Source organism: Thunnus thynnus, chromosome 15, assembly GCF_963924715.1.
Source record: "Thunnus thynnus chromosome 15, fThuThy2.1, whole genome shotgun sequence".
Lineage (NCBI taxonomy): Eukaryota > Metazoa > Chordata > Actinopteri > Scombriformes > Scombridae > Thunnus > Thunnus thynnus.
Window position 1 is genome coordinate 13,769,098 of NC_089531.1, and position 13,034 is coordinate 13,782,131.

At 37.9% G+C, this 13,034-nt stretch overlaps 2 protein-coding genes across 2 annotated transcripts; one reads left to right on the forward strand and one right to left on the reverse strand.

Moving 5' to 3' along the window:
* Positions 1 to 50: 50 nt before the first annotated feature.
* On the reverse strand, positions 51 to 8,542 carry stk3 (serine/threonine kinase 3 (STE20 homolog, yeast)). Its single transcript, XM_067612766.1, has 11 exons — positions 8,281 to 8,542; positions 6,928 to 7,008; positions 6,316 to 6,444; positions 5,974 to 6,088; positions 5,263 to 5,427; positions 4,808 to 4,975; positions 4,555 to 4,692; positions 4,226 to 4,351; positions 3,940 to 4,141; positions 3,153 to 3,346; positions 51 to 2,974 (listed from the first exon to the last, which is right to left on the reverse strand). The coding sequence occupies exons 1-11, from the start codon at positions 8,301 to 8,303 to the stop codon at positions 2,816 to 2,818; spliced, it is 1,500 nt and encodes a 499-aa protein (XP_067468867.1). The 5' UTR covers positions 8,304 to 8,542; the 3' UTR covers positions 51 to 2,815.
* Positions 8,543 to 10,455: 1,913 nt separating this feature from the next.
* Positions 10,456 to 12,924, forward strand: polr2k (RNA polymerase II, I and III subunit K). Its single transcript, XM_067612774.1, has 4 exons — positions 10,456 to 10,567; positions 10,760 to 10,828; positions 12,279 to 12,371; positions 12,678 to 12,924. Exons 2-4 carry the CDS (start codon positions 10,768 to 10,770, stop codon positions 12,698 to 12,700), a joined length of 177 nt encoding a protein of 58 aa, XP_067468875.1. The 5' UTR covers positions 10,456 to 10,567; positions 10,760 to 10,767; the 3' UTR covers positions 12,701 to 12,924.
* The last annotated feature ends 110 nt before the right edge of the window (positions 12,925 to 13,034 follow it).

Here is a 13,034-nt window from a genome sequence, read left to right on the forward strand (position 1 = left end):
GAGGTTCAAATGTCCAGTTATGAAGTCAAAGATAAGATAAAAGGCCGCAGTTATGGTTAACTAGAAGTAACTTTTATTATTTCTTGCACCTTTTCCAAAACTTTATAAAGTTTCACAAACAAAAAGATAATAAATTAAGTGGTTCAAACATAAATGCTTACATTCCACTCTACACCCTCAAGTAGCAGAAATAACAGTGGAAATAAATGAAATCATATAAGCTATATATCAAAAAAAGTGATTTTTAGATTTCAGATAACTATACATAATATGGCAGAATTTCAACAATGTCATATTTCAAACAGAGCAGATAAGTTTTCGTTAAAAGCTGCAAACATGCATAGTCTAAAAACACACAGAACTCAAGCCACATATAGTTGACAAAGGGCAAAAATATTAACAGCCATGTCAGCTTCTATATTTAAACCAGTGTCACAAAAAGAAAAATACATATTTTAATAAATAATAAAAGTGTGAATGCTTGTATGTAAGTTGCCGATGCACTGCAGACTTCAGCACAAAGCGAAAAAAAAAAAATCATCAAAGAGTGAGTGACAGTCAATTCATAGTAAGTGTGGTAATGATTCCTCGTTCAGAAAAAAACAAAAACAAAAAACAAACATTTTGAAGAACAAACAGACATGATCATTCATGAGAAAGTACTGATTGAAATTTGGATCAAAGTTTTTAAAAAGTCAGCCTCGTTTTGGCCACATTGTCCATCAGATAAGACATTTAGATAGTGTAACAGATCGATATAAGGTTACTATATCATTAAAATTAATATGCAGCGTGTCAAGACTGCATATTAACATTCATATGGAACAGCAACCTGCAGACATACATGTGTTTTAGTATAAGGACAGTCTGAATTCATTCAAAGGGTCGTTATTAGCACATGTGAAAAAAAAAAATCAAAAAAACATCAACACAAAGTAAATTCCAGCCCTGACAGTTTGATTCCTTCGTCATCATCTCGTTAGTGTGGGTTTCCAAACCGTCACCGTTGCTCAAAAGCCTCCCTAACCTTCACTCACACAGAGGAGAAGTGATTTCACAACACGCAGTTGATCTCCGACCCGGACAGTTTCTCACCTAAGTACAGTTTTTAACTCACAAATATGCACGAAACGCACAACATCTTCCATCCTTCATTAATAACATCACATCTCGTAACCGCAACATTCTCTCTCACTCATAACTGCTGAAGCGAAACCTGCAAGGAAACCTGAAAAAAAAAAAATTTCTTAATGCAAATAAAAAAGTCTGAAATTCAGACGTTAGACGTGTGGCTGATGCAGCGGCTGTCTGATATCAGTCACTTGAGTGTATCGTCTCAACCTGATGCTTTTCTCCTGAAGTGGACAACAGCTGTACAACAGTTAACGTGACAACTCGTTGCTTTCTTCTCTTAGCCCTGAACCGTTATCTTCCACATCCGCTGTTTTATGTAAAGGATGTCTCCACATCTGGATGAAATGTTTTATAAAGTCATACTCAGATCTATCAATCAAAGTGTGGAACAATCAGAGAAAACAAGATTATTAGAACGATGAAACAGACGTACAGGATTTTTAAAGACTCCTGAGAGATAAAAAAATAAGTCATACAGGTGTTATGGAATGATTTTGCTTGTCTGGAAATCATAGAAGTTTTAAAATTTGTTCTTATTTTGGAATGAATATGGATTTAAACTTTGTTTTTAACTCGAGTAAAGACTCTGCTTTTAAATTAAGTAAGAGCAGTGGATACGTCTGTGCTCAGAAAGGGATGTAGAACTGGGACAGATGTGTTATGAGGCATATATAAACGTTGCCCTCGATGTTCAAAGTAGCCCAGAACATCAGAATTAAAGAGGAAAAAGATTAAATAAATGATAACAAAAGATGAAAGAAATAAGTTCAGAACTTTCTGGTCCACAAACGATTGAAAACATGCAACATTTCTTTCTTCACCATCTGACTGATTTCCGTCCGTTCTGCTTTCCTCCGTCCACTTCCGACTCATCTCCAGGTGAGGCTCGGAAAACTTGGTTGTTTTTCTTTATGACATTGCTTTTTTTTTTTCTTCCTTTTTGAAAACCAGCTTTCAAATATTTTAAGGCATTCTCAACTTGATCAACATCATCTTGATTGTCTTTGGTCATGGACAAACCTCCACAGCTTTTTGTCGCAGGTATTTCCAAACTAGGCTCTATATTATTTTATTTACAGTGAAAGTAAAAAGTTTGAGGGAAACAAAAAAGAAAAGAAAAAAAAAAAGACCACTGGTTATCGACCGCACTGCTTTATAGCCTCACTGCTGCCAGAGGATGGGTGACATATTGGCCTGGATGTCGTAGAAGAGATCCTTCTTTATGTTTTGATGGTGGTTGTCTGTGTGACATGAAAGGTAAATTTATTGAGAAAGGGGGAAATTAATTTTGTGACTTCCAGATGTGTAATCGTCAAGGCTTGGTTCCTGCATCATCATTCATTAAAAACAACTTCACAGTAAGGAACAAATGTGAGAAAATGGACGAACAGCATCCAGACAAAGTATAGAACAATCCAGATGTGTGTATGAGTTGAATCCAGGGGCCAAAATGGACGTCACCCAGGCAACAAACCATCAAATTTCACAGACGACCACCAACTTTCCTCCTCTGCTGACTGACTGTTCCTCCAGTCAGCAGTCAGTCCAGACCAGCAGTGGGCTTCCAACAAGAGCAACAAGGTCATTTTTAGTTCTTCTGAGTCAAGTGGACATAAGTTTTGTAGTCATGGTGGCTTTGGGAAACCCAGACCGAGAAGGTGAAGGCGACAGGGAGGAGCACTCAGAAGTTCTGTTGCCGTCGCTTCTTGGCATCCATGGCGTCCAGGATTGGCTGCCTCTTGGCGGTGTAGCGCTGCCTGAGCTCCTCAATCTCCCGCTCCATCATGGGGTCCAAGGCACTCAGGCGCATCTGCAGCTCCTCAAAGTCCAGGTTTTTCAACTAGATGGCAACAAACAAATGCAGACACAGGCAAACAATGGAAAATGGATGAGTCACATTTAGTGTCTTGTGGCTCCTGATGGAAATGTTTGTTTGGCAGTTTTTAGCACTGAATCATCGCAGTTCAACAATTTCTATTATAAAAAAAGCCCCATTACTCAGGGAAGATGTTACTCACAAAGTCAAAATCTCCGTCCTGAGGCACCTTCCAGTTGTCGGGGAAAACGTTCTTGGACTGGATGTGGTAGCCCGGCTGCTCCTGCGGCTGGTTGTGGTTGTAGTTCTCCTGCTGCTGGGCTGCCTTGTTAGAGTCCTGCTTGTCAAAGTAGTCCATGAAGGACGGACGTATGGGCTGCTGGGGGGTGGCATGTCCTGTGGATGAGGAAGAAGGTCTTTTAACTACTCATGAAGGACATACTGATTACAAAGTTTTATTTCATACATTGGTTTGATATTAAACGACGCAAAAAATCCAAAATAAGTTATTGACATCATTTAAGTAGTAATCATTTAAAAGAACAAATTATTTTCATTATCAATTAATCTGCTGATTATTTTTCCGATTAAGTGTGTAAAGTATCTACAAAATGTCAGATCATAGTGAAAAATGTCTGTTAGAAATGCTTCTAAGAGCCCATGGTGACGTCTTCAAATGTCATATTTTGTCCAAAACCCAAAGATATCAAGTTTACTATCATATGTGACACATAAAAGTTAAAAATTATCATATTTGAGAAGCTGAAAAGAATTATTCGATTATCAAAATAGTTGCCGATTAATTTTCTGTCAATCAATTAATCGATAAATCGACTGATCGTTGCAGCTATTTTGGAGACAATCACCTTGTCAAGGATGTTTAATGTTGATCATCACTTATAAACTTTTTTGAATATATTTCAGTGTCAACATTTTACTTCTGATCCCGTCTCTCCATTGAGTTAAATTAACATCATGTGTGCACTCACTCCTCATGGATCCCTGATCTTCCTCCTCCTCTTCATCGTCACTGTTGATGACCATAGTGCCCAGGTCCGACTCCAGCATGGTGCTGCCGTGTTCGATCATCGTCTGTGCCCCGTCGCTCATGGTGCTGGTAGCTCGCATGGTCCCCGCGCCCTCTGAGCCTGATTTCACCATAGTGTGAGAGTCCACCTCCGTCTCCTCCTCCTGGACGACACAAGATAATCATAAAGCCTTCACGTATATAGCGATCTGGTGGTTGCTTTTACTAGAACGGAGGAGCGTACGTACAGAGTTGTCATCCTCCTCCTCCAGCTCTCTCTGCTGCTCCTGCTGCCTCTTGGCTTTCATCTCCATGGCCTCAGTTATCAGGTCTCTCAGGATTGTGACCGGCTTGGCCTGACTGATGAATGGATGCTGACAACCGCAAGAACGAAAACAAACAAGAAAAAAGTTTAATTTATTCTCTTTTACATGTTGTTCACAAAAATGGAGCATTCATATTATTATTAATTTGTTTCTACATCAGCATGTCTTTAAAGCGAGCACAACTACGCTTGTATGTTCTGCTGTTATATGTTTATATCCGTGTGTGTGTTTGTGTCTGTCTTTCCTCCAACCTGTAGGAGCTGTGTGGCGGTCGCTCTCTGCTCTGGATTCTTGACCAAACACTTCTTGACAAAGTCTGTGAAGTCGTCTGACCAAAGCTCCGGCTTCCTGAATGTTGGAGGAGGGTTGGTGGGGATCATGAAGATGGCCTGTAGGATCACAGAAAGGACAAAAGAAAGGGGGAGGAGTGGGGGGGGGGACGTGAGTGGTAGGTACCTCAAATCCAAACTTTGTTGAAAGTTCTTTAACAAACTTTACACTCACTCTCATGGGATGGATGTCAGCGTAGGGAGGCTTGCCCTCTGCCATCTCTATGGACGTGATGCCCAGAGACCAGATGTCGGCCACACAGTTGTAGCCGATCTCTTGGATCACCTCTGGAGCCATCCAGAACGGAGTACCGATCACAGTGTTTCTCTTTGCCATGGTGTCCTTGAGAGAAAATATATGATGTTAAATTGGATCATATGGATTCACAAAATCAATAAATGGTTATACAATAATAATAATAATAATAATAGTTATATTCCAAGTGTAAATTTGATGACGTTCACAAGTATTTGCTGTTGCTACTAAAAACCCTCATCTAATCCTTTAGTGCATGATTGAAACAATCTAAATATATTTAGTAGTAAAAGTAGACAAATAATCAAGTCAGTTATCGGTTTTGTTGTTATAAATCCTCACCACCTCATTATTATAAACATCAGCAATGTTACCGTTAGTTGTCCAGCAACTCCAAAGTCAGCTAGTTTGGCGTGTCCCTCTGTGTTGAGGAGGATGTTTCCTGCCTTGATGTCCCGATGGATCTTCCTCATGAAGTGAAGATATTCAAGACCCTTCAGTGTCGACTTCAGGATGGTAGCGATCTCATCCTCTGTGAGCTGAGACGAGAAGGAAAAAGAAAGAAAGGGAATGAAATGAGATTAATTTTCTGTCGATCGACTAATTGTTGCAGCTGTAAACGAGTCTTTTGAGTCAAGTCAAGAATATGGTTGACCAGGACGTTTTCCTCCTTGATCAAAACATATTATGCTTTGTGAATTATTACATTTGTTAAGTTAACATCTATAACTAAAGTCCTACTCAGTAATCTTTCTTTCTGTTGTGTATTGATGTGCATCTGCAAACAATCAATCAATCAATGAGATGATAACATAGTTTATTAAATACCGTATAGAAGCAAAGATGGTCTAAGTTTCTATATCTATCTATGTATTTATATATGTTGGTTTTCACATGTCAGGACTTCAGTAAATAAGTGTTACTTTCAAAGAAAACTGCAGTATAATAGTAAGTATATCTGTGTAGAAATGTTTCATCTGGTCGGATTAAAATCCATCAAAGCAAACATGAACACTGATCATTTGTGAACCAGTAACCTTTCAGTACAGCCACACACAGAGCAGTGACTCTCGGTAAACACCCACCGTTTTGTTGCGCAGTCTGATGATGTCAGAGACCGAGCCGGCTCCGCAGTACTCCATGACGATCCACAGGTCTGTGTTCTTGAAGTAGCTGCCGTAGTACTTCACTACATAAGGACTAGAAGGAAACGCAAAAAGTCAAGTCTCATTTAGGACATAAATAGCAGAAGTGAGGAAACTCACGTAGATCAAAACAACAAAGAGCTGTGCGGGTAACTAATGATACCTTTGCTATGAAGTCAAAAGGATATCTTGTCAGTTATGGATGCAAATGGGAGACAACAAAGTCTTTAAAATCTAATTAAAGCCGTGAAAGCGGAGGTAAAAGCTGCGTTCTCCTCTAACCTGTCACACTGTTGCATGATGGAAATCTCCTTGATGATCTCCTGCAGATCTGACTCCACAGGAACCTGCTTGATGGCCACAACCTGGCCCGACTCTTTATGGATGGCCTTGAACACGCTGCCATAAGAACTAAACACATACACACACAAGTTACAGCACAATATGTCCTGAGTCAATTTAATAACAGACATTATTAACAAATTAATGCATTATACATAAACAAAATTGTAAAATTGCAGAAGTGCTGAATGTTGTGTTTGCTTTTAGAAAGAAGAAAGGAGAAGTTTGCAGTCAAGACAAGTAACCTAGTCAGTTGTGGAAATGAAGGTTAGTCATAATGGGGAAAAAAGAACTTTTTACAAGGGCTGAACGATTTTAAAAAAATGTCTAATTGCAATTATTTTGACAATTGTGATATGATTTGCAATATTAGCGGGAATTATAATTTTTACATCATTATTCTCATTTTAATTGAAAAACATAGTAAAATGATTATGGTGTGATTTTTGCAGGGATCTGTACCAAACAAAGATGTCTGCAGGACATCTCCGCAGCACAACAATATTGTGATTTCATTCAAATCTCGATTAGTTGTTCAGCCCTACTTCTTACCCTTCACCGAGTTTCTCTAGAACATCAAACACTTCCTCTGGTTGTTTGGTCAAACTGTCCTCGCTCAGCTTTTTCAGCTTGCTGTAAAAAAAAAAAAAAAAAAATGGAGCAAATCAATTGTAACTTCAGTGTCAACTAAAAACAAGTAGTGAAACCAAACTAAACCAGGGCAACACAGAAGCATCTGAAAACAAACTCAAAGTAGTTTCCAGCATCTTGCATTTGGTGACACATATAAAAGTTATGAATAATTTACTCAAAGACACAAAATCCAGTGTTCAAGATATATATATATATATATATATATATAACCCAAATGTTTCTGCATGTGTTCAATACAGCAAGGGATTGTATTAAATAGTCTTCACAGATTTCATTATTGTTCATTTTTTTGTGATGATATTTTGGGTAAATTTGACAAGGTTAAAGAAAATGAGTAATGTGGGTAAATGGCAAGCAGGTAGAAGCATTAATTTTACTCAGAACAGCCAGATAAATCATTAAGTGTGCATCTCATATGGTGCTACAGCAATTAGTCAATAAATAATTAATTGCCAACCATTTTGATCAGAGATTATTCATTTAAATGAACTTTTGCTGGTTCCAGTTCCTACAATTTCAAGATTTACTGATTTTCTCAGTTAAATATTGCAAATTACATAAAAACTGAATTTCTTTTAGTTTGGAACTGTTGGTCTGTCAAAATGAGCAATTCTGGGTAATTATGATTGGCGATTTTTTTAACATTTTCAGACATCTTAAAGACCAAAAATTATTCTATTAATCTAAAAAACAACTAACAAAATTCATCTTTACTTACAGCCCTAATCTTACACCTTTCACCAAACCTACAGCCTTTATGACCAATAAACCAACATTTACTGGTAGATGCTGCTCTTCATTGAAACCAGCTGCTGTTTAGTTGGCAAGACAACCAGTGTGTTACCATGACACCAAGACCAAATAACTGCACAGTTACCAAGGATACTGACTTGTCAAACAGCGGAGGTGAGAGATTGATTTAATTTACACATTTAATTTTGTATCACATGCTACAATAATAATGTAGCTCATAATGTCTCCACATTAACATGCACACAGACACATGTCAGGCAACTGTTAGAAGGTTAAACACGGTGTTTGTGATTTATATCCAAAGTTACCTCTAAAACCTTCAACAATTAACTTAACTTACTGCGGTTTAACGAACTAAAAAGTTTGAGAGGAGACCAGCAAAGCTAACTGAGGTTAGCAGCCTCAGCTAGCTGAACGACAGCTAGCTCCGACGTTAGCTCGTTTAGCTAATAGTCAGTTAACAGCTTACAGGCGCGTTTAACACAAACACACACAAACCTTTTGGGCGCAGACGGCTCCATGATTCACAGCGTCAACGAATAAAAACAGGAATAGACTAATTGTGGGTTGTGGCGGTTTTTTGTCCAGTAGTCACCATGTGAACATTGTCGACTGAGTCGTTGTTGTCAAAAACTAGTGGAGGGCCAGCTGAGTCTCCGTCAGATGATAGACAGTTTTGGGAGGTAACATTTCACCACAGCGCCCCCTGTCGGCTCGGAGCAACACAACATGAGTGAACCATGAGGACTGGATTCTGTCACACAGTGGGAACTTCTTATATATTCACATTATTATTAGTAGTAGTATTAATTGATTAAATTAATAATAAAAATGAATGCACATGAGGTTCATTCTTTTTTTAGTTAACTCAGTCACTGTGCAATGACCCTGCAACCAGTGTTGTAGTCAAGTCACTAAATCTCGAGTCCGAGTTGAGTATCGAGTTCCCAGTATTCGAGTCTGAGTCCAAGTCCGAGTTACCAAAGAAGAAGACGAGTCCAGTCTGAGTCCAGTCCCCATTACCTGAGTCTCAGTCGAGTCCCCTTTACCTGAATCCGAGTTGAATCCCCATTACCTGAGTCCGAGTCGAGTCCCCTTTACCTGAGTCTGAGTCGACTCTCCATTACCTGAGTCTGAGTCAAGTCCCCATAACCTTAGTCCGACTTGAGTCCCCTTTACCTGACTCTGAGTCGAGTTCCCATTACCTGAGTCCGAGTCGAGTCCCCATTACCTGAGTCTCAGTCGAGTCCCCTTTACCTGAGCCCGAGTTGAGTTCCCATTACCCTAGTCCGAGTCCAAGTCGTCAAGATTGAGTCTGAGTCGAGTTCCAAGATGGGCTCCAGTGCTCCACTCTGGTGCAGTCAAAGAGCTGACATAGAAATAAAAAAAGGTCTACAAAAATGACACAGCTGTCACCATTTTATATTAATATAGCTAATATCTCCTTAAGGCCTATTACAAAAAAACTAACAAAAACAAACAAACAGTCTTTATCAATTAACAAGTCCGAGTCCTAGTCTCCAACTTCTGAGTCTGAATGCAGCCAATGCTTGAGTCTAAGTCCAAGTCATCAGTGCTCAAGTCCAAGTCGAGTCACAAGTCCTGAAAATCAGTCAGACTTGAGTACTACAACACTGCCTGTAACATTATGATTCTCACTTTACCTACAGTGCTGATACCAATGTGGAGTTTTGTCAGAAAAGCACACTGTGGCAAGATGGATCAAGAATGTAATGGGTGAAGTTAAACTGATCGACATTAAATGATCCAAGTCGTTGAGTGTGTGTCAAAGACAGATGGAAAAGCCTTGAAGATCTTGGTGTTGGGGACTGGGATGGATATGTACCCAGTGGCATGTTGTTGATGGAGTCTCACACAGAGTTAATACAAGGAGATTTAAGAGTGTAAAGGGGTGACAGACAGCGATAGAATGAAGAGGTTTGATGAAATGAAAAGTATGAGACTACATCTGTTATGCTTCACTTTGATTTGGAGTACCTGTCTGATCGAGTGTTCTTGGACCACATGTTGTACCCTGTAAGGCAGCATGTTCCCAAACCTTTACAGTGCAAGAATTGTTGGAAGTTTGGTCATAGTTTGTTTGTATGTAGGAGTGATTTTACCACATGTGGTAAATGTTTGGGAGAATGATTTTAAAGGAGACTGTGAGAAAGATCCAGAGTGTCTTCTTTGCAAAGGGAATTATGCAGCATGGGAGGATAACTGTCCAAAGTGAGTAAGGGAAGCAGAAATAACGAGGGTTAGATCTAAGAAGAGAATGAAGCATGAGGATATAGGTAAGAAATGTTATAATGTGAAATCAGTCAGGAAGCATGCCGAGTTTTGCTTTAGTAAGGATCAGGTGAAGTTTTTTGGCCCTTTTTGGCAATGGTAATTAACTTTACTGCTGGAGTATGAAGAAAATCTGAGAAAATTTACATAATTTTAGATGCAGCAAGGAGATTTCTGGTTGTTGTGTGAGTTTCTGCTGTTGAGAGAAGCTTTAAGTTTCTGTCAAACACCTGAAAAATGGCAGAGTGAGAAATTGGTGGGATGGGGTCATTATTTTATTTTATTTTATTTAGTCAGTGGAGATTTTAGTTTAAATTCAGTAGATGGCGGTATTGCGACATTTTGGACACCAACCGCCACTACAAACCACGAAGAAGAAGAGGACCAATCAGAAGCCACGTTGCTGCGAGGTAGAAGAAGACTACGCATGTGCGCAGGCAGTAGTGTGAGATGAAAAGAGAGGTAAACAGCTAACTGTTAGCGAGCTAAAACGGTAAGATATCTTATTTAGTTGCTTTTTCTTCCGTGTATCTCATGTTTACTGTGTTCATACTGTATTTTCTGACCTTTTTAAGACCAGTGTCGTTGACTCCGGCTAACTGTCGGCTGCATCCTGCTGTTTCTGTGTTAGCAGGTTGTAACGATACAGATGTGATGGTATTAACAGTTTTCTCTCATCATTTAGGGTCAAAAATGGATTCACAGAAAGATTTACAGCCACCCAAACAGCAGCCTATGATCTACATATGTGGAGGTACAACGCAAATATTACTTATGTGTGTTAATAGTTCGGCTACTACAGTTGATACTGTTGTTAACGATACTGCCAGAGCTATTTTCTTCTCTGTTCCTGCTGTTGTTCCTTTTAGATAGATAGATAGATAGATAGATAGATAGATAGATAGATAGATAGATAGATAGATAGACAACTAACTTTATTTATCCCAGGGAGAGGGAGATAGGTACAACAGTGAGGTAGGTAAAAGAAGAAACAAATATAGTTAAAGTCATATATACATATATACAATAACTAAATTAACTAACTGGAATATAACAATATATAAACAATAGAATAGACATCTTCGATTAGTACTAATATAACTACTTCTGTTTTAGTGTGTAGTAGAGCTACAACGATTAGTCGATTTGATCAGTTGCTAACTATTGTGATAATTGATAAATCGTTGGGACTCAATTTTTAAGAAAAAACAACAACAACCAAACTCTCTGGTTCCAGCTTCTTAAATGTGAATATTTACTGGATTCTTTAGTCCTTTTACGACAGTAAACTGAATATCTTTGGATTGTGGACTGTTGGTCGAGACAAAATAAGACATTTTAGGACGTCGCATAGGACTCTGGAAAACAGTGATTGACATTTTTCACCATTTTATAGACTAAACAACCAATCGATTAATTGATAATGAAAATAATTGTTAGTTGCAGCCCTAGTGTGTGGTACTTCTATAACTACTTATGGTTTTGGTGTTTTTTTTAATCATTATCTTGGCTATAGTTCTAGTAGAACTGAACCATTTGTAGTTTTAGTACTTCACAAAAGCATTATTATTATATTTTTTTCATGAAGTTTTAAAGTAATGAAATTTTTGTTGAACCTTTTCATGACAAATTGACTCACTTAAATCACCATAGAATATATGATGAGGGCTTCAACAATTATTTTTTATTATCAATTAATTTGTTGATTATTGGATTAGTTGTTTGGTCTATAAAATGTTAGAAAATGGTGAAAAATATCGATCACTGTTTCCCAAAGCCCAACGTGACGCCCTCAAATGTCATCTTCTTTCCACAACTTAAAGATATTCTGTTTACTGGGCAACCAATCGATTAATCAACTAATCATTGCAGCTCTATATATGATACAGATCACACAGTTTAAATAATCTATATCTGACCACCTATGAATCTGCCATTGCAAATAGCTAGAGGACATTATTCCTAACTGTGCCTCCTAAGATCTTTGGCTTCTAAATAAGCAAAATGTAATATAAGATTTGGGGCCGTGCTTTATTATTTTTTTAATATGCACTGTTAATTTAGTTTTGCTGTGTATCCATTGTGCAAATAAAGTAACCAGCAGCAACTAACTAATACAAACAAAGCTTCAGCATGAACTGAATAATTACCATGTTATGTTGTAAACAGTTTTTCTGTAATATTTGTTCTGTTTTTATTTGCAGAGTGTCACACTGAAAATGAAATTAAGGCTCGTGATCCAATCCGATGCAGAGAGTGCGGCTACAGGATCATGTACAAGAAGAGAACAAAGAGATGTATCCTTTAAGTGTGTGCGTGTGTGTGTGAGAAAGAGAGATTTATGATTAATGGAAAACTTGTACATGAAACTCATCTGTATTGAATGTATAAAGAAAGTAAGAATTCATTATTATAGTAGGTAACTATTTATTTCATGCACTGCTAAAATGATTGTCAGTAGTCAGTAAAAAAAACATTTGTTGTCTCCAGATTCTACAAATAGAGGATTTATTTATTTTTGTCTGTTATATATATAATTGAAAACGACATAAAATTGTAATATCTTTGGGTTTGTTTCCTTTTCCTTGACTCATGGACTCCAGTGGTTGTTTTTGATGCCCGGTGAAGAAGAGGAGAGCTGCAGTTTTGATTGTTTTTGTTCTGTGCTATTTTTCTAGTTATGACCATGTAAATAAATAACCCAATAACCTCTGACCACCAGGCCTGGCAGCAGATTTATGAATTCTAGTTAAAACTCACAATTTTCATGTGGACACAAACAGAACTGTGTTTTTACTGAAGAGTGATGGATGAAAGTTTTGGTTTATTAAAAACATGATTTTTCACTGACCTTGACTGTTTTCAAAGGTTTTTCTTTCTTGATTCTGTAATTTATAAAAATCAGTTCACCCACATATTCACATACTCTCAATAGGTCAGTCAGTATTATCTATGAATGA

Excerpts from the sequence above, each read along its gene's own strand:
- stk3 (XM_067612766.1), bottom strand. The coding sequence starts at position 8,303 with ATGGAGCCGTCTGCGCCCAAAAG. Across the intron at positions 4,693-4,807 it reads CTGACATCCATCCCATGAGA|GCCATCTTCATGATCCCCAC; the intron begins GTGAGTGTAAAG and ends GTGATCCTACAG. Across the intron at positions 2,975-3,152 it reads AGGACGGAGATTTTGACTTT|TTGAAAAACCTGGACTTTGA; the intron begins GTGAGTAACATC and ends GTTGCCATCTAG.
- polr2k (XM_067612774.1), top strand. The coding sequence starts at position 10,768 with ATGGATTCACAGAAAGATTTACAGCCACCCAAACAGCAGCCTATGATC. Across the intron at positions 10,829-12,278 it reads TATGATCTACATATGTGGAG|AGTGTCACACTGAAAATGAA; the intron begins GTACAACGCAAA and ends TTTTATTTGCAG. Across the intron at positions 12,372-12,677 it reads CAAGAAGAGAACAAAGAGAT|TGGTTGTTTTTGATGCCCGG; the intron begins GTATCCTTTAAG and ends CATGGACTCCAG.